Source organism: Xyrauchen texanus, chromosome 17 (assembly GCF_025860055.1).
Source record: "Xyrauchen texanus isolate HMW12.3.18 chromosome 17, RBS_HiC_50CHRs, whole genome shotgun sequence".
Taxonomy (NCBI): Eukaryota; Metazoa; Chordata; class Actinopteri; order Cypriniformes; family Catostomidae; genus Xyrauchen; species Xyrauchen texanus.
The window spans coordinates 21,102,173-21,122,634 of NC_068292.1; the positions used below are offsets into that span (position 1 = coordinate 21,102,173).

Consider the following 20,462-nt stretch of genomic DNA (forward strand, 5'->3'; position numbering starts at 1 on the left):
AATTCCTCAACAAATGAAATATAATGAAATATTCATCTGACGAAGGTGACATAGACCTGACAGAGTTGACACATTTCTGACGGTGGTGACGAAAACCTGAATTTGTAGACATTTTAACTAACAAATACATTGAATGAATCAATCAATTACTGCATTAAAACAAACACAACAGTGACTATGTTATTGTTTATAAACCTTTTAATCAATATTCACATTTCAGTATTTTGATATTTATCACTGGAACAGAAATGATCTATAGATATTTTATCTCATCTCAGATCTGTATGTCTGCAGTGCATCTGCTATGTAACAAAGTAACTTAAAACAGTTGTATAAAAATAATAAAACACTTAGGTGTCAATTTCAATTCAATATAAATTGAATCTCATTTCAGGATCTAACAATTAATACAAAAATTATCAGAACACATTAGATCAGCTCGCACAGTGACGCCATTTGCTTTAATGTGGACCATGGGGATGAAAACAGTTATGCCCAATTACCCCCTGTGAATCATAAACTTGGCCCACCTTCAGAACTCTTACATCCACCCCTCCAACTGTTCGGCCCACCTTACATCTTAGAGCTGGAGCCAGGCCATCCTTCCAAAACGTAACAACAAATGTCTGCACTGGCGGGAAAAGCTTACTCAGCGGCAGGACAAGCTGGATCAGCACACAATGGGAATGCCAAGCTCCTCAGGTAAATGGACGAACACGGCTTCGATCCAGAGACATACATAGAGCTCAGCACTGCTACAGATTTAGCGCTGTATACCTTGAAAGTCACTGCGCAGGCCATCGGTAAGTCCATGGGCAACCTGGCAGTTCTGGATTGACATATACAGTAGCTGACCCTCACAGAAATGAGTGATAAGGAAAAAGACACTGTTGGACGCTCCAGTGTCTCTAGCTGGCCTCTTTAGCGTCTCTGTGAATACATTTGCTAAGCGTTATGTCACGATGCAGCAGCAGTCACAGGCTCTGAGACACTTTATGCCCAAACGGAGTATTTTCTGTTTCGAGCCAGCATCTGACTAATAGCTCCATACCTGCTTCCCCACCGGCATGGTCCTGATGGTCACAGCCCTTTGAAGTGGAATTTTTTTTTGGGTATGCCCCCAAAAGAGCTCTTTTGGAGACACAAAACAGCTGTTCCCTATCTCCCCACTACTCTTTGTTGGGAAATCAATATTTTTCAAAATGTTGTTTCTGTGTCTTGCACTCAAATAAATGCAATAAACAATGCAATAAGTGCAAATGCACGAGATGCTCACACATTCTCAATAAAGATCCCCCTCATCACAGCACAAACATTATGCTCAACCGCTTCCCTATCATGAGCGAAGCATTATATCATATGGTAAACAAACTGAATTGTCCTACGTCCTGTTACACGGACCCGTGCGAGCCCTAACGGTTATTTCAGATTGGTTGCAAAAAAATTATCGAACAAGAATATACGATCCAATTTGCTGTTACGAGCTGTGTTACACAATCTCAATGTGAAAAGTGTGATAGAGATTGTGCCAAATTGTCAAGCCCCATAAGGGTTTTACAGACGTTATTTTCTTTTTCCAATGAAAGATCTGAGACATTTAAATCGTGCTCACATAAAGCAGCCATTCAAAATAATTACTCAGAAATGGATCTTATCGTATGTATGCCCACACGACTGGTTTGCGTCAATAGATCTGAAGGATGCATACTTTCATATCCAAATCGTACGACATCACAAGATGTTTTTGAGATTCGCATTCGAGGGAACAGCATATCAATTTAAAGTCTTGCCCTTCGGACTGTCTCTGGCTCCTCGCACATTCACAAAGTGCATCGTTGCGGTTCTCGTCCCTCTCAGACTGAGCGGCATATGCATCTTGAACTACCTCGACTATTGGCTGTTACTAGTGCAATCAGTGGCTCTGTTATGCCAGCAGAGAGACTTACTGCTTCAGCATCTAAACAGCTTAGGGCTCAGCAAGCTCTCCCCCAGCCAAAAAAATCTTCTTTTTGGAGTCTGCTTTGACTCCTCGAGTGGGCGCACGCACCTCACGAGCGAGCGCGTTCAGGTCATCCTTCAGTGTCTGTCTCAGTTCAAACTGAGGAGAACACTACCTCTGAAGCTGTTTCAGAAAGCTTTGAGATTTATGGTGGCGGCATCCGCCAACCACGAGACCTCTTCAGTGCTGGCTGATGTGCATGGCCCCAAGGGCGCATGTGCATCACTATATCCCGCTGCTGTATAGCTGCTTTAGCACCATGGACAGCTCCTGCGTTTTACCAGCGAGGTGTCATGCTGGGGCAAGTAGTCACGCGGCGCCAACAGCTATCGGCTGTATTTCTAGCTTTAAAGGCTTTTCAGTTAGAAATAGCTAACTGTCATATCCTGGTTCGCTCAGACAACATGACATTCAACATGAATTCAGGAGACTTCATCCTCACTGTATTGAGGATTTGTGAAATATTCAGCAAAGCAGAAATCAATCTATTTGCCTCAGTGGAGAATACCCACTGTCCCCTCTGGTACTCGAAGTTCCAAGCCCATTAAGACTACTGCCGGCTCTAGCCTCAACACTGACTAGCATGCACTATCAATCGACAATTCATATATTGAGTTTGGCCCCGGTCTTTCAAGAGCCACTGTCAACCCCAGAAAAGGCTATGTGCGTAAGGTCCTAACCACACCCTTCAGAGCACAGGTGGACCTTCAGGCCTTCTTCCCTCCTCCATTAATTAGAATGAGGAACAATAATTGCATTTGTTGTGCCCTGTGCAGGCACTACACACATACGTTGAGTGTACATGCCAGTTCAGACAGTCTAATCAGCTCTTTGTATGATATGGAGGATGCAAAAAAGATGTCCCTCTCCAAGCAGAGACTTTCTCACTGGATTGTCGATGCAATTGCCCTTGCTTAGTAGTCGAAGGGTAGGACTTGCTCAATTGGTGTTAAAGCACACTCAACTAGAGGCATGGCCTCCTCATGGGAATGGTCAAATGGTGTCCATACAGGATTTGTGTTTTGCAGAAGGATGGTCCTCACAAAACACATTCACAAGGTTTACAACCTAGACGTAACGTCTCTCTCTTCACAAGTCCTCTCTGTTTAGAGCGCTTGCTATCCATTGGCCAAATATATATACTTATGCTCCTCCCTTTTAGGATGAGCTCCCCATCTTTTAAACAGTCACCTGTATTAGGCCATTATAATTTACTGTAAGTCGCAGGCTTTTACATTATAAATAATCTCCCTTCCCGACTGGGTTCATGAAGGAGTTAATTCATACTATATGACTATAGTTCATATATTCGTCCTGACTGCTCCCCTCCTGGCCCAACATGCGGGTCACTCACTGCGCCATACTCTTGTCGGTCGCCATCCCAAGAGACTGCAGCGTCATGCTTCCTTTCTGGGAGGTTATTTTGTGTAATGCGGTGTGATGGGTTTCTGTTCCTCATATGCGTTAATAAACGCAATGCCAAGTGTACTGAGTCGTATGGGAACGTCTTGGTTATGTTCCGTAAGACAATGGAAACGAGACATTGTGAACTCTAGCCGCACTACAAAACACGAGGTACTAGCGATGCGCTCCTTGTTCATAGTCAGAAATTCTGAGGAAATGTGTTTGTGCACCTGTTTTTATAGCAGACTAAAACAGGTGGGGCTCAAACACCATAACCAATATTAGAATATTGACGTTATTGTAGAGGTTTCAACTAGGTTGTGTAAGAAGGCACTCCCCATATGCTTTAATAAACACAATGTCTCATTCCCTTCTTCTCAGGAAACCAAGGTTATGTACAGGACAGAGACAATCTCTTTCTTCTTGCGTATCCCCTGCGAGTTTCCATACCTTTCTTTTTTGAATATTCATAAGGTACGTAATTAACTCCTCATTATTATGCACATATCAAAGGGTACCTGAAATTACCATTTTATCTAGTAAAATTTCAATTTTAACATGCATTAATTTCTTTCTAACACGTAAGAATTTAATGACATATATCAAGAATGATGGTTTTACTAGTTGAAATTCAATTTTTGATTTCAAGAATGTATTTCCACAAGTGATGACGTCATTGTTGATATCAAGAATTCACAATTTTACTGGTGGAAATTTAATTACTGATATCAAAAATTGTTATTTCCACTAGTAGAAATTACATTTCTGATATTAAGACTTAGCATTTCAACTAGTGAAGATGTAATTGTTGATATCAACAATTCATATCCTACATGTGATTAAAAGTTAAAAGGGTGCCAAAACGATGCAAAAGTAATTACAGATATCAACAGTTAAATTTTCACTAGTAAAAATTCTAATTCTTGATATCAAGAATGCACTAAAATAGTAAAAGTATAATTTTTATATGACATGGCTGCCGCCGAGCCAGCATCTCACGTCATGGCGGCCAAGCCAGCATCCCACATCATGGCCATTGAGCCCATGCCTGCCACGGCCGACGAGCCAACGGCCACGCCTGCCACGGCCGATGAGCCAATGCCCATACCTGCCACGGCCAACGAGCCAACGCCCACTCCTACCACGGACAATGAGCCAACGTCCACTCCTACCACAGACAATGAGCTGGAAGCCTCGTCCGTCCAAGAGCCGGCATTGCCAGTCTCGGCCTCCCGAAGTAGGAGGAGGAGAAAGACTTTTGTTCCCGAGACTCAGTTTATGCCCATGACCACAGAGGTCGCTCCTGAGACTCTGTTTATGTTCGTGACCACTGGGGTATTTTCCCAGTCATCCAAGACGCTTAGTTTCGAGCCTCCCACGGCTCCGCCTTTCACGACTTTGCCCCAAGTCATGTCAGCCATGTCTCAGCCTACTCCAGGCCACGTCACCGCCACGCCTGAGTCTGCTCTAGGCCATGTCACCACAACGCCTGAGTCCGCTCCAGGCCATGTCACCGCCACGCCTGAGTCCGCTCCAGGCCATGTCACCGCCACGCCTGAGTCCGCTCCAGGCCATGTCACCGCCACGCCTGAGTCCGCTCCAGGCCATGTCACCGCCACGCCTGAGTCCGCTCCAGGCCATGTCACCGCCACGCCTGAGTCCGCTCCAGGCCATGTCACCACCACGCCTGAGTCCGCTCCAGGCCATGTCACCGCCACGCCTGAGTCCGCTCCAGGCCATGTCACCGCCATGCCTCAGCCTGCTCCATGCCATGTCACAGTCACGCCTCCGACTGCTCCATGCCATGTCACAACCGAACCTCAGTCTGCTCCATGCCATGTCATAAGCAAGCCTCTGCTCCACGGTCCAGGCGCGCCTCTGCTCCACGGTCCAGGTCGAGTATTGTTAATGTAAAACTGCTGTTTTGTTCAAGTCATAGTCAAGTTTTAGTCTAGTCAGATTTTGTTTAAGTCAAGCCGAGTTTAGTCAAGTTTATGTTCATTGTTCATGTTATTGTTTTGTTTAGTTCACGTTTAATATTAGGGTTACTTGATATCATGTTTGGAAAAATAAACTGCACTTGGGTTCTATACTTCATGTCATCGTCTTCGTCCTTACCAGCAACATTACACATTCTTGATATACATTTTTTTATTTTTACTAGTAAGAAAATAATTGTTGATATTATTTCAACTAGTAAGAAACCAATTTTTTATATTAATAATTGCGTTTTGAATAGGAGTGAATTACATAATGTTGTGAAACTGTTTTTTATATCAAGAAATGTTTTATATCAAGAATTCACGTTTTACTAGCGGAAATGTAATTATTGATTGTTATTAATCAGCACCACCGCTGTATAAATGACTGTAACATAATTTAGACGGGCAAGGACGAGGCGAGAACCAGCTAAAATAATAGTTTAATGAGAAACTTAAACAACAGACAAACACACACACACATGATGGACATGTCCGTAAACGATCTCTCTCTCCCACACAATCTTCCGCAGTCGGCCTTTATCCCTCTCAGAGGCTTGATTAGCCTGATAAGGGACCAGGTGTGTAGAATCACGACCCGGCCCCGCCCTCCGCCCTCCGCCCTGCCACAATGACACTATCGTTCAATTTTGTTATTTAAAGGTAGTGTCCATCACAGCAGTACTTCTCTCAGTGTTACACACTGCAATCAAGTGGGCTATAACGGTATTGGCAAATAATACACAAGCATGTTTAACATAGCCTACTAATTAAATAAATGTATTTATATGTTAGTACCATTAATTAATATAGGCTGTGTATTAATTCAGAATATAGAAGTTATAGTAATTAGGAAATTCACAGCCACTTTATAGCAGTTATGATCAATTATTTAAATTGTTGAATGAGGCTTCTCACTTTTCAATTGACTGTAATTTTTAACTGTTTACAAATATTAACAGATTAAAAACATGGGTGCCTTGATTCTGAAGCATTAAACCACTACATCATTAATTTATTTGCCCAATTTCACAATTTTATAGATTGCATAATAATACATTCAAAAGACCCGTTTGTGGTTGTCTGTCTTTATCAATCATTTACACTTATATTTGTCTGTGCTGCAACATATAACAACCACTTTGCTTCACATAGTTAACTGGAGATCTATACATATATAAATGCATTAAGATATTGTTTATTTAGTTGTCAAGCATCGACTTAATCTTTCTGTTAGCAGCTAGTTACTTCGATAGTGTTACTTAATGAAGAGTCATTGCACGTCACAACACAGATCGACTAGGGACAAGGGCAATTTAGATATCTGAAAATATAATTATGACTAGTCAAAACTGAAATACAGGTATCTCTCATCATCTTTGTAGATGTGTGACATGACAACTGACGAAATCTGTGATGTCATTTCAGATGGAATTTCAACTATAGGCAAAATGTATTAACAGATATCTTTAATGTTCTTTCTTACTAGTCAAATTATAATTGTGACTCATCAAAATGCAATGGTAGATATCTAAAGTGTAATTACGGATAGTTAGACAAAGCTTTAAAAACTAAAATGACTTGCGATAAGTAGGTGTAACATTCTCTAGCTAGTGAGATCCTGCCCTATCACAAGTCGTTTAGGCTTTTAAAGCTTTTGTCTAACTATCTGTACTAACTGTAATTATATTTTGTATAATTATATATATATATGCATTGTTGATGTCTTAAATGTGAATTACTACTAGTCAAAAATGCACAAAAGATATCTGAAATTAACAGCTAGATCCTGTTTTTACAGCTACAGTATACAACTGTAATTTAGCTGTAATCACAGTAGATTGCTGTTAGAATTTGGTCGTAAATTTACAGCAATTTTTTACAGTGTACCTAATGTTTTCGCTGAGGTATCGATCTCTTCAGTTGGAGGTCTGTCACAAATGCTCACCTGTTCAGAACAGAGAGGAAAAATTCCTCAATCTCTCTCGGCTTGATTGAAAACTCTGTATCAAACAAATTAGGCTGGGCATAAAAATGCATCTATTCTCCAACTACAAACTCATCAGACATATTTAGTAAGTTTGGTTCTTTGGTTTGTGGTATTGTTATGTTCTGTTTTTAGATAAACAAAACAAGTTTTCTCTTGAACGCCCCATTTCTGCAGCGGGCTGTGTGAATTGTTTCTCTCGTGCAGTCTCATGAACGCACAGAAGAGAGCAACTGTCAGTCAACAGATTCACTAAATAATATATTCGATTTCTGGTTGTTTCTCACCAAACCTCATCATGTGCTTTCTTAATAATCATGAGTCTCATGGAATAATTTATTAGACTTCTGAATTATACTTTTGCATCCTTTTGAAGCTTGAAGATCTGGTCACCATAAACTTCCATTGTATGACATCACTGAGCACAACATTTTGTCACAATTTCTCCCTTTGTGTTTAAAGAAAGAAAGTCAAAGGGAGTTATAACAATACAGGGGTGAGTAAACAATGACTGAATTTTCTTTTTCAGGAAGTGAGACAAAAGGTGATTCAAATTGAGATAACTTGATTATAGCACATACTATTTCCCTTATTCAATCACTGATATTAATCTTTTACAGATATTATAAATTATATAATCTAAAACCTTGATGTTGAAATATTTATGAACATTTGTGATTAGTAGGGATGGACGATACCACTTATTTCTTTTTCGATCCGATACCAATATTTTCAAGTCCAATATCGTCGATACCAATACCGATACTTCTGATAATTTTTTTTTTTTTTGAGATTACTTGGGATAAAATGGGTAATTTAAAATAATATTTTAGTCATTAGTATTTTTTGCCTAAAAAGAAAATGATTAGACTTCTGTTTTGTTTACCTTTACAAAAATGTACAATTTTCATACAGTAATACAGAATAGTTTATGGTATTTATTTAAACCATTGTTACCACACAATTAACCATGGTTACTACTACAATATTACTGTAGTAAATCAATGGGTTCAATGGTATAGTAACTTCATGTTAAATATGTATTTAAATTAATAGGTGTCATTATTGTTCCCTTTGTTATGCTACTATGAAAACTGTTAATACTTGATTATTATTCTAACTAATAAACTAATTCATAATATGCAATAAACTGTTAAGCATTAAAATGAGTGTAGTAATGTTCACGTTAACACTTTATCTTGAATTACCATATATAGCCAACATAAAAATGTATTTTTTTTTTTTTATTTATTTGTGTAATATTATGTGCTTTTCTGTGTAGAGTGAAATTGTTTTCCTACTTAGAAATATAAATTATTTAATATCACAAGAAAAAGGCACCACGGACAGCAGTAAAGGGCAAAAATGAAGAAAAAAAAAAGAGGTGCAATAACATGCAGTATTTTCACAAAGTTTAATTGTATAAGTTACATTTAAATGTATATACATATATTTACGTTTAGCAGGGAAATAAATATGCAGTGCAAATGATAGTTTCTCCAGGGGTGCTTGTGTGTCAGACGCTGGAAATGTCCCGCCCCTTACTGAAACGGAAAATATGATTGTTGGCAATTATCCAATCGCATCTGAAATTATCGTTCTGATTGGTGGATCAGCTTAGTCCAACAGTCTGTCTTACCAGTGCCCCCCAGTGCATCTCAGAGCGTGTTTAGAGAGGATCTCTGTACATTATTTTAAATAATAATAATAAAACACAATTCACTCAACGGTGCTGCAGCATCGCGCTATTAGATTGAAAATGGTCCGACTCAAAAGCTCGCTGTTTTGTCGGCCACACGTGTCATCAGTTATTTCATGTTGTATATGCAAAATTCTAAAACAGATAGGAGGACATACGACATATATATATGCCCTAGACCAGGGGTTTTCATTTGGTGAGGCGCGCCACCCCTGGGGGGCACCAGAGAGTCCCAGGGGAGGCGCAGCGTGGGCAAAATAAATCATAACATTTCCCTTTTGTACACATCTGTCCTGCTAGCTTACGTGTTAAAGTGCGTTTTATGCATATGTGTGTTGCAAAATGGAAAGCTTTGTAGTGTTTACAATACAAAAGTCTACAGGAGATGAGGCAGATTCTGGGCCAAGCAAATAATGGAGGAAGTATGATCACGAATATTTAAAGTTGGGATTTTCGTGGACCGGTCCCGATGTTGCACCGCTGCAACAGTGTGTGCAAAGAGGTGCTAGAAAATGATTGTATGAGACACTGTATGCTCCAGTGTCACATTGAGGCCAAGCTCTAGTCTGGTGACCAAGACTAGAAAAAATGTTTTTGATGGAAAGGTGAAAGAATTACAAGCATCATATCGTTTTGCTTGAGGAATGAGGTTTTGCCCCAAGTGAAGGAGTTCAAGTACCTCGGGGTCTTGTTCACGAGTGAGGGGACAACGGAGCGGGAGGTTGGATGGAGAATCGGGGCAGCGGGGCGGTATTGCATTCGCTCTATCGCACCGTTGTCATGAAAAGAGAGTTCAGCCGAAAGGCAAACCTCTCGATCTAACGGTCAATTTTTGTTCTTACCCTCACCTATGGTCATGAAGGTTTGGTCATGACCAAAACAACTAGGTCGCGAGTACAAGTGGCCGAAATGGGCTTCCTCAGAAGGGTGGCGGGCTTCTCCCTTAGAGATAGGGTGAGGAGCTCAGTCATCCGTGAGGAGCTCGGAGTAGAGCCGCTGCTCCTTTGCGTCGAAAGGAGTCAGTTGAGGTGGTTTGGGCATCTGGTAAGGAGGCCCCCTGGCCGCCTCCCTAGGGAGGTGTTTCAGGCACGTCCAGCTGGGAGGAGGCCTCGGGGAAGACCCAGGACTAGGTGGAGAGATTACATCTCCACACTGGCCTGGGAACGCCTCGGGGTCCCCCAGTCAGAGCTGTTTAATGTGGCTCGGGATAGGGAAGTTTGGGGCCCCCTGCTGGAGCAGCTGCCCCCGCGACCCGACTTCGGATAAGCGGTTGAAGAAGATGGATGGATATCGTTTTGCTTTAAGTATAGGACTGCGTTTTCCCACCTCTCTTGAAAGGCTAAGAAAGTCCTCATCCCCGTCACCTCTACTTATGTGAGTGCAGGTTTTCCACATTGACCCTGCTTAAAAGCAAATACGGATCAAGGCTGCAGGTGGAGGATGATTTATGTTTATTACTTTCTACCGTGCAGCCACGCATCGATCACCTGTGCTCATCAAAAAGTCGGACTCATTGTTCCCACTGATGTAGGAGTGATGAAAATGAAGAGGCAAAATCAAAATTCTCAGATTTTCTATCATTAGCTCCACAAGGCACCATAGGCGGAAATGTCGGGGGGGTCAGGACCCCCCCATCTGAGGGTTGTCCCCCCCTAAAATATCATTAAAATATGTGTATTGTAAATAGTATAATGATATATTCTTAAAATAATTGTTTAAGAAATAAAATAATACAAATGCAAACGGGGCAACAACAAAAAAAAACCTTCAAAAATTGCTCTTGAGAATTGTTATGTTTATTGTCCCCCCCAACATTTTGATGAAATTTTCACCCCTGCAAGGCACTGATCCCTCTTGTTTGAATGAGTCTTGTGATGGAACAAGCGCTTGTTTTGTGTCTTTCAGCATTTATGAAGTTAAGATGAGTGGAAGAAGAAACAGTTCCCATTCTGAAACAGTATTTGCTAATACAGCCTGATCCATTTTATTTCGCTTTGAAGCTTATGATTATTGTTCGTGGTAACCAAATAATAATAGCCCTTGTTAAAAAAAATAATAATAATAATTTAGAATCAATATGTTTGTGTGAGGATAGATATTTTTTATACATCATCAGTATCGGAAGTAGGGCTGCACCTAATGATAATTTTTTATCGATTAATCAAACGACTAATTTGCCGATTTTTCTAAAGATTTTTATTATTATTTCTTGATTAATATATCAATTAATAAAACCAAAATAAATATAAAAATACTTGTCAAATTAATATTTCAAAATTGTAATAAACTATCTTCTCTTGAACACAAACAAATGTACAAGAAACAAAGTGTGCACTGAAGGGCATTATTCTGCAACAAAAATAGCCCTGTCTTAACTGCTAATCTCCATTTTTCAGTCCAACATTAATTTTATTTTGGAGAGATTTTATGTTGGACCGCTAAACTCGTTTTGATATTCCTCCTTAAAGTTACTTGAATTTTACATTTGTTTAATTTATTTTGTTGTTGGATTGCTAAATGTAGATTACTTTAATTTTATTTTGGAGTGATTTTAAGTAAGAACTATTTCAATTCGAGTAAAAGGAAAGCGCAATCTACATTTAGCAATCCAACAACAAAATAAATTAAAAACATATAAAAGCATAACATAGTTCAGAGTAAATTACAAAAAACTTACCACCAGAGAAACCCCATTTGACCACTGCCTCACCAGCGGTACAGTAATAAATGACAGCTTCATGTTGGTATGTGTTCATGTACATAGCACAACCCAGCTTACACACATAACCCCTTTCAATCTTTAACTATAGAATCAAGCACATTCTTGAAGTTTACTTTGGTTTTGACACTGAGCAACCAAGAGTAGACAACCACTCATTCTTTCAAAGTATACATTATTTGTCTGTGCATACACAAAGGTGGTTGGGTGCATGCACGCTACAATTGCTATGAGATACAGGCTTTTTAGAAGAACGTGTCTTTCTTTTCCATCATACTCAGGTTCTACTCCTTCAACATGTGTCTACTGACAGCCTTAATATTTGTTTTTGTTTTTTATGCATTTGGCAGACGCTTTTATTCAAAGCGACTTACAGAGCCTTTATTACAGGGACAATCCCCCTGGAACAACCTGGTGTTAAACTTGGTCAAGGACACAATGGTGGTAACCGAAGCAACAACCTTCTGATTACCTGATTGCCATTTATGTGCATTAGTCTACTACACTACTACCACTCATTATTGGCAATTACATCTACTGTTTCTTCATGAAAGCAACGGCTCAACGGTGAGTGTTGCCACCTTGTGCAACAGCTAATTAGTGCAAATAATACCTGGCGCATGTGCATACTGAGCATTCAGAGACGTGTGTTTAGATAAAAACTGGCTGCGCGTGTACAATGCCCTAGCATTCTGCTGATGACGAAATTTGCTCAACGTTCGCATCTGACCGAAGTATACTTTGGCCTTTAGTGTGCATTTTGTAGGAGGTGACAGCACTGGTTGGCGTGCCCAAATTTGCATACCTATAATACTTTTCTCAGGTCTAACTTCAATTGGTTCAAATGTTACTACTGGTAACTTGCACCTATCACCATGAGTGAAGTGCCCATTGAAAATTATGGAGACAAGGTCCCTGAGCGTTGACTCATTACTCTTTTAATATTTTTCTAGTAGGTTTCCTTTAAATGGAAACCCATAAACAGTCAAAACGAAAGAAAATTAAGAACTGTTATCTAAATAATAAGATATTTTACAGTTTGACTCTCATACTGTATATGATGAGTGAATCTCTCTATAATAACATGAATGAAGACTTTTAGAAATATATCTTTGCTCTGCAGGTTTCCAGTGAGGACACAAAGCACGTGAATATTTAATGAGCTAAGTACTAATTTGAGGGTGTGATCAAATTTGCATATTTACTTGTCACCATGAGTGCTGTATCCACGGCAAATGATGGGACAAGTTCATTGCAGAACAAATTATTAGAAAATTGCTCTTTTAATATTTGTTCAACAGGTTTCCTTTAAAAGGAAACCATTAATGATTAGTAAAAAAAAAATAGATTACATTTATTAACAATGCTGAAAGTTTATTGATTCGTGCTTAAATACTGCTTATTTCCTAAAATGTATTTTATTGAACACAGTGGATTGTCTGGATACTCTTCCTTATAGGTATAAAGATTTCTTTGGAACATTTCCTATCTCAATACCCATCTATATCCATATTAACTGTTGTATCTTTTTTAAGATAGTTCAAGAAATAACCTGCATGTAAGTATTAAAGGATACTTGGATCAGGTCAAGATGTGTATGGATTATTTATAGCGCAGTCCAACTATATAAAGCTCTATCTTCAGTGGACTGACACTGAATAAGAAGCGAGGATAAACCCTCACCTCCATAGATGATCCTCACAGTGTTTGCATCAGCCTCTGAGACATTGGCCTTCAACCACTGCCTGAGCTTGTCATGCACTTCCTGAGCCTACAAGAAGAACAGCAGAGAGACAGTGAACATTATCAGCGAACCTCACAATTCTCACTCCAATCAAATCCAAATGACTCCTCATGTGCTAAAAGATGCACCTGTTGGGGCGATGCTGTTTTGCCAGTGCCGATGGCCCAGACAGGCTCGTAAGCGAGGACCACTTTACTCCAGTCTTTCACATTATCTGAAAGAGAGGAAGCAGACTTTTCATCAGTCAAAATAATTTACAGCCAACTTCTTATAATGCATTGCATCTTAATGAAAGATACCTGCGATGACCTTGGTCTGGGCAAAAACAACTTTCTCAGTGATCCCGGCCTCCTCTCATCCAGCTTCTCACCAGTGCAGGCGATCACACTCAAACCATTCTCAAGAGCATGAGCGACCTTCTGGCCAATCAGCTTTCAGGTAAAACAAATCCAGGGCGGGTGATCAGAGAGTACATATGATTAAATGAATAATGACGTGTTAATGGCAGTGAATTAACATCCACCATCTTTCGTGATCCAGCCACTGACTTTTAGACACTTTTATACAACTAAAACATGTTCATTTGTTATAGTTATGGCTGTGTGATATTCATATTCAAAGTTACGCTCAACTGTGAGTGTTGCCACCTTGTGCAACAGCTAATTAGTGCAAATAATACCTGGCGCATGTGCATACTGAGCATTCAGAGACGTGTGTTTAGATAAAAACTGGCTGCGCGTGTACAATGCCCTAGCATTCTGCTGATGACGAAATTTGCTCAGCGTTTGCATCTGACCGAAGTATACTGTGGCCTTTAGTGTGCATTTTGTAAGAGGTGACAGCACTGGTTGGCGTTCCCAAATTTGCATACCTATAATACTTTTCTCAGGTCTAACTTCAATTGGTTCAAATGTTATTACCGGCAACTTGCACCTTTGTCCCCATGAGTGAAGTGCCCATTGAAAATTATGGAGACAAGGTCCCTGAGCGTTGACTCATTACTCTTTTAATATTTTTCTAGAAGGTTTCCTCTAAATGGAAACCCATAAACAGTGAAAAAGAAAACAAATTAAGGACTGCTATCTAAATAATAAGATATTTTTGAGTTTGATTCACACTCATACTGTATATGATGAGTGAATCTCTCTTTAGTATAACATGAATGAAGACTTTTAGAAATATATCTTTGCTCTGCAGGTTTCCAGTGACGATACAAAGCACATGAATATTTAATGAGATAAGTACTAATTTGAGGGTGTGATCAAATTTGCATATTTACTTAGTCACCATGAGTGCTGTATCCACGGCAAATGATGGGACAAGTTCATTGCAGAACAGTTTATCAGAAAATTGCTCTTTTAGTATTTGTTCAACAGGTTTTCTTTAAAAGGAAACCGTTAATGATTGTTAAAAAGAAAATGACTACATTTAATAACAACACTGTAACCCTTTACTGTAAATTTACAGGCAATTTCTAACAGTATTCTACTGTATTTTCATAAAACAGTAACATGCTGTATTTTTAACAGAATGGTTGTAAATATACAGTAGATTTCAGTTTTAAGCCCGTTTCATTCCTAATACAGTACTGTAGATACATTGCATTCTGGGATTTATTTTTTTTCGCGCTCATTTCAAGTTCTTAAAGTTTCTAAGTCAACTAGCAAATACATTTTAACTTCTACATTTGAGACATAACCTGTTTTATGTTTACACTTCAGTGATTCATGTGATGATGGGAACAGATGTATGTGCCTGTACTGCAAACTTGATTTGTCAGCGGGACTTAATGAGCAAAACCCAGAAATAGTTATTTGTGTTAATAAGATAAGCCAGCGGTGTGTGAATTTGTGTGGAGTTTTAAGCTTTGTGAGCTTCGGTTCGCTTTTCTAACGTTTGCCTGTGACGAACGAAAAATGGACGGTGCTGCGTGAGAAGAGGGAGAAAAAAATATCTTCAAATTATCCAACATTTGTGCCTGTGAAGAGGATACATTTTGGGGCGTGAGAAGACAGATAAATAATTGTTCGTCTGAGGATTTATACGGTAAGCCAATCTTTTTAGAACGTTCTGTTCGCGCGAATGTTTTGACCTGGACAACGTTAGTTATAATTTTAGCACTTTTGCTCAGTCCTGAGCAAACAGTTCACACAGTTTTCAACTCTTTACCCAGTAACTTTGATATTTCGCGTTATATGGCCAATTGTACTTTATCATTCGTACAACCTGCCCTGGAAAATCTTTTGGTAATTTCTTCCCCCTTCCCTCATTTCAGTCTGATTAATCTGATTAAGATCCAGTGCTAATGTATCACCACATGTGCTCAATTAGCATTCAGGTATAGCGCAAATAATTCAATGACTGAACGATTTGATTTTGTCAGTAGATAAATTAAATATAAGAGTCATAAATAAGCATTATTTTTGCATGGATTTTTTTTTTCTGAAATGTTTCAAGACACATAACCTACGATTACTGCATTCACATTCTTAGCTGTTATAGTCCTTGTGTTCACAAAATGCTACTGTGTCAGTTCTGTGATCGTGCTTTTGAGTCTGTGTTATCATTTTGCCAGCACATGAAAATCCATAGTCATGTTCCCAATGCTGATTTTAAATGTGGTATTCCAGATTGCTCGAGATCCTTTAGAAGGTTTCCTGCTTTCAAGGCTCATATCTACAGGGATCACAAAAAGAGGGCCACAAAGACATCTGTGGAACAGGTAGGAAGTGATGCTGCCACTTTAGTCTGTGACATTGATTTATGTCAAGAAAAGTGTAGTGATTTGAAAAACTTGATTTTACACTTGAAGTCTCATATCAAAGAAGGCACGACAGTACCTTGCCGTTTCAGTGTAACAAAAAGTTTTCTGTAGCATCAACACTGACCTCACATATATCTAGAAATCACGGAAACTCTTCAGCAGAAAGGCTACGTGATAATATACTGCAGTTGAATGTTTCAATCCAGAGGCCTCACTGTGATGAATGCAATGTGGCTGAACACTCAAATGCACAGTCTGAATTTTGTATAGATTATGGTGATGGTGGAGAGCAGTCAGACAACATAATTCCAGATAATGCAGATGAATCTCTTTTTTTGAAGAACTTGGCACTTTTTTACCTCAAGTTGCAGGCAAAGCTTGTTCTTCCATCATCTGTAATTCAAACAGTTATTGATGGACTGCAGGACATGCATGATATTAGCCAGTCACATTTGCTACACAGGCTAAGTGAAAAATGTACTACACTTGGAATGTCTGAAAACGATATAAAGAGTGTTGTTGATGTTTTGAAAACTGATGATCTTTTCCGGATGTGTAATACCCATGCACTAAAAACTGATAAGAGGAGAAAGTCTTTTTATAAAGAGAATTTTAAGTTTGTGGATCCTGTCCCCATCTGTCTTGGACTAAATGAATCTGGTAAGGAAAGCTTTGCACAGTATATTCCTATTAAGCAAAGCTTAGAAGCTCTGTACTGCTGTAAATCAGTGATGGAACAACATAATAATACACGATCTGAAGTCAGAGCAAAAGATATCCTCTGTGATGTATGGGATGGTAGAAATATTGATGAAAACTTGTTGTTTAAAGCTGATACAGATTCATTAGCTTTAATGATGTATCAAGATGCCTTTGAAGTCAGCCAATCCACTTGGATCGGGTAAGAAGAAACACAAGATTCTTGCCGTTTATATGACACTTGCAAATCTGTTGCCTCACTGTAGGTCAGGCATTGACCATATGCAGCTAGTTCTGTTGTGTAGAGAACATGATTATAGGTTTTTTGGACAAGATTTGGTCTTTGGCCCTCTGGTAAAAGACCTTAAAGACCTTGAGGAAAATGGTGTTGCCTTAGCTGATGGAAATGTACACAAAGGTACATTGTGTGCGATAGCTGGAGATAACCTTGGATCACATTCTATTGGTGGCTTTGTTGAAAATTTCAGTAGAAGTAACCACTTTTGCAGATATTGTGAGATTGACCGTCAAACATTTCACTTAGCACCCCTAACAAAGGCATTAACTAGAACTGTTAAGTCATATGAGCAGAATCTCAAGGATTTGGATGCTGGTGGAGCTGGAAGTGCAGTTGGTGTAAAATGTAATTCCCTCTTTAATGACCTGAAATATTTTCATGTTTGCCAGCCAGGATTACCTCCCTGTCTTGGACATGACCTTTTTGAAGGGGTTGTGTCATTTGACCTTGCATTGTGTATTGATCATCTTGTGAATCAGGAGAAACAGTTCACTTACACCGAACTAAATCGTCGCATTAATCAGTTCAAGTATCTTGGGAATGATGCACGTGATAAACCAAGTGACATAACCCCTGGAAGTGAGAAATTAACTGGACATGCAGTTCAGAATTGGTGCTTGCTAAGGCTTTTACCTCTTTTGGTGGGAGAAAAGATTTCCAGTCCAACTGAAAATGAGGTATGGCAGTTAGTTCTTCAACTCCGACAGATAGTAGAGCTCATCTGTGCTCCTTCAATTAATGTTGGTCAGATTGCATATTTATCAGTTCTAATAGAAGAGTATATTGAAACCCGAAAGGTGGCTTTTCCAAGTCATTCACTTAAGCCAAAACACCACTACTTGTGTCATTATCCTGAGCTCACTTATCGTTTTGGTCCACTTATTCGCCTATGGACCCTACGTTTTGAGAGTAAGCACTCATACTTTAAACAGTGTGCAAGAAAACTGCACAACTTTAAGAACTTGAGTGCTACATTGGCAGAAAGACATCAGCTTCTGCAGGCTTACCTAAATGCAGGAAGTCCTTTCCCTGAAAATGTTGTAGTAGAGCGAGGGACAGAGTTTCATGTAAATGACTACAATGACGACATTCGAGGATCTGTTGCCTGCCATGACTTTCAGCCAGGGATTACGGTGGCATCCAATGAAGTGACTGTAAAGGGGACATTTTACTAAAAGAACATGCATGTTGTTTTGCAGAAAAATGATGAGGGAATTGTGTTTGGGAAGATTCAGTTGATTCTTGTTCATGACTATTCCAATGTGTATTTTGTCACAAAGAAATGTAATTCATTTTGTCTCATAGACCAGGGAGTTCACTGCTTGATGTCACAAGACAAAGGCTACTTGTGCATAAATCAAGACAGCCTACTGGATTACTATCCACTGCCTGAATACTCCTTGTGTGGCTTGTCAGTAATAGTTCTTCATCATTCCTTCCCAATTCTAGAATAATGTCTGGATTGAAAGAAATACTGAAAGATGCTGTATTGTCGGTGTTGCCAAGCTTATCTCAAGATCTAACCGAGCAACTGGTTGAGAAGCTCATGGACCAAGGAGTCGAGGGTTTGGACGATTTGGTGTATGTAAAAGAAGATGACATTGCAGCGTTTATACGACCTATCCAATGCAGAAAACTTCTTGGTGCCTGGAAAGTTCAAGGTAAATATAAGGTTGATTAATTATAACTCAGAGGGATGTGATCATTTAACATGTATTACAGTGCAGTACATTTTATGGTGCAATTCTTGTGACAATAAATTATTTTTTATTATCCACAGAAAATCTAAACAGCACTGTGGTTCTGCATCCTGCTGAAGTTCTCCCCTTGGTTCCCCATGAAACCACCTCTACTCTTGGTTCACCACTATCAAGCTCCTCAAGCACATCAGCAAGCAGCCCAGCATCAACCAGTGTGTCACATTCATGGCCTGAAAATTTCAAAGTTCCCTGGAACTTAATGCCAGCAGGTATACATTGTGCTGTTACAAATGGCCAGAGACCTTCACCTGCTGACCGACGACAAATGATTAGAGTCCTTGCTGATGAAATTAGAAAACACGACAACAACCCCACCAGATCACAGTGTCTTACTATTACTCGCCAAATAGTCAGGCAGTATCCAAAGAGTTTTGCCGACATGATTTGTGACAGGCAGGTTGGTGGTGGATATGAATCTCTTCTCTTACAGCTGAAAGTGCGCATAGAGCATCTGAATCGCAAAAGTACACTAAGTCATCATCGGACCCAAAATAATAACACTGGAACTAGTAGAAAACGAAGTTCCATTGACGCGTATGGTTGTTCAAGATGGCAGCCTGATGTTCCACCTGGTGAAAGTTATGACAGTCTTGAAGTGAAGCGTCAGAGGATGGATGAGATATATCTTCATGAAGGAATCTCTGGAGCAGAGAGGGGAGATGTTTGCAAGCTCATGGAGGGGACCTATTGCCTCCAGCGTCAAATGATAAATGCAACCCCATCACCTACCATGACAGATTTGAGAAACAAATGGCCATATCTCTTCATACAGAGGCATATACAGTGAGGAAAATAAGTATTTGAACACCCTGCTATTTTGCAAGTTCTCCCACTTAGAAATCATGGAGGGGTCTGAAATTGTCATCGTAGGGGCATGTCCACTGTGAGAGACATAATCTAAAAAAAGAAAATCCAGAAATCACAATGTATGATTTTTTAACTATTTATTTGTATGATACAGCTGCAAATAAGTATTTGAACACCTGAGAAAATCAATGTTAATATTTGGTACAGTAGCCTTTGTTTGCAATTACAGAGGTCAAATGTTTCCTGTAGTTTTTCACCAGGTTTGCACACACTGCAGGAGGGATTTTGGCCCACTCCTCCACACAGATCTTCTCTAGATCAGTCAGGTTTCTGGGCTGTCGCTGAGAAACATGGAGTTTGAGCTCCCTCCAAAGATTCTCTATTGGGTTTAGGTCTGGAGACTGGCTAGGCCACGCCAGAACCTTGATATGCTTCTTATAGAGCCACTCCTTGGTTATCCTGGCTGTGTGCTTCGGGTCATTGTCATGTTGGAAGACCCAGCCTCGACCCATCTTCAATGCTCTAACTGAGGGAAGGAGGTTGTTCCCCAAAATCTCGCAATACATGGCCCCGGTCATCCTCTCCTTAATACAGTGCAGTCAG

General features: G+C 39.6%; 1 protein-coding gene and 3 non-coding genes across 4 annotated transcripts; all 4 read left to right on the forward strand.

The window, feature by feature from the left end:
- Positions 1-4,375: 4,375 nt before the first annotated feature.
- LOC127657637 (uncharacterized) lies at positions 4,376-19,839 on the forward strand. The gene is made up of 3 exons (XM_052146502.1): positions 4,376-4,896; positions 18,742-18,953; positions 19,073-19,839. The coding sequence occupies exons 1-3, from the start codon at positions 4,376-4,378 to the stop codon at positions 19,837-19,839; spliced, it is 1,500 nt and encodes a 499-aa protein (XP_052002462.1).
- Positions 12,710-12,766, forward strand: LOC127658487 (U7 small nuclear RNA). Its single transcript, XR_007972391.1, has one exon. It is a non-coding gene; the product is annotated as a U7 small nuclear RNA (small nuclear RNA).
- LOC127658490 (U7 small nuclear RNA) lies at positions 13,058-13,111 on the forward strand. Its single transcript, XR_007972394.1, has one exon. It is a non-coding gene; the product is annotated as a U7 small nuclear RNA (small nuclear RNA).
- LOC127658489 (U7 small nuclear RNA) lies at positions 14,522-14,578 on the forward strand. The gene has a single exon (XR_007972393.1). It is a non-coding gene; the product is annotated as a U7 small nuclear RNA (small nuclear RNA).
- Positions 19,840-20,462: the final 623 nt, after the last annotated feature.

Excerpts from the sequence above, each read along its gene's own strand:
- LOC127657637 (XM_052146502.1), top strand. The coding sequence starts at position 4,376 with ATGGCTGCCGCCGAGCCAGCATCTCACGTCATGGCGGCCAAGCCAGCA. Across the intron at positions 4,897-18,741 it reads CATGTCACCACAACGCCTGA|AATAATGTCTGGATTGAAAG; the intron begins GTCCGCTCCAGG and ends TCCCAATTCTAG. Across the intron at positions 18,954-19,072 it reads TGGTGCCTGGAAAGTTCAAG|AAAATCTAAACAGCACTGTG; the intron begins GTAAATATAAGG and ends TATTATCCACAG.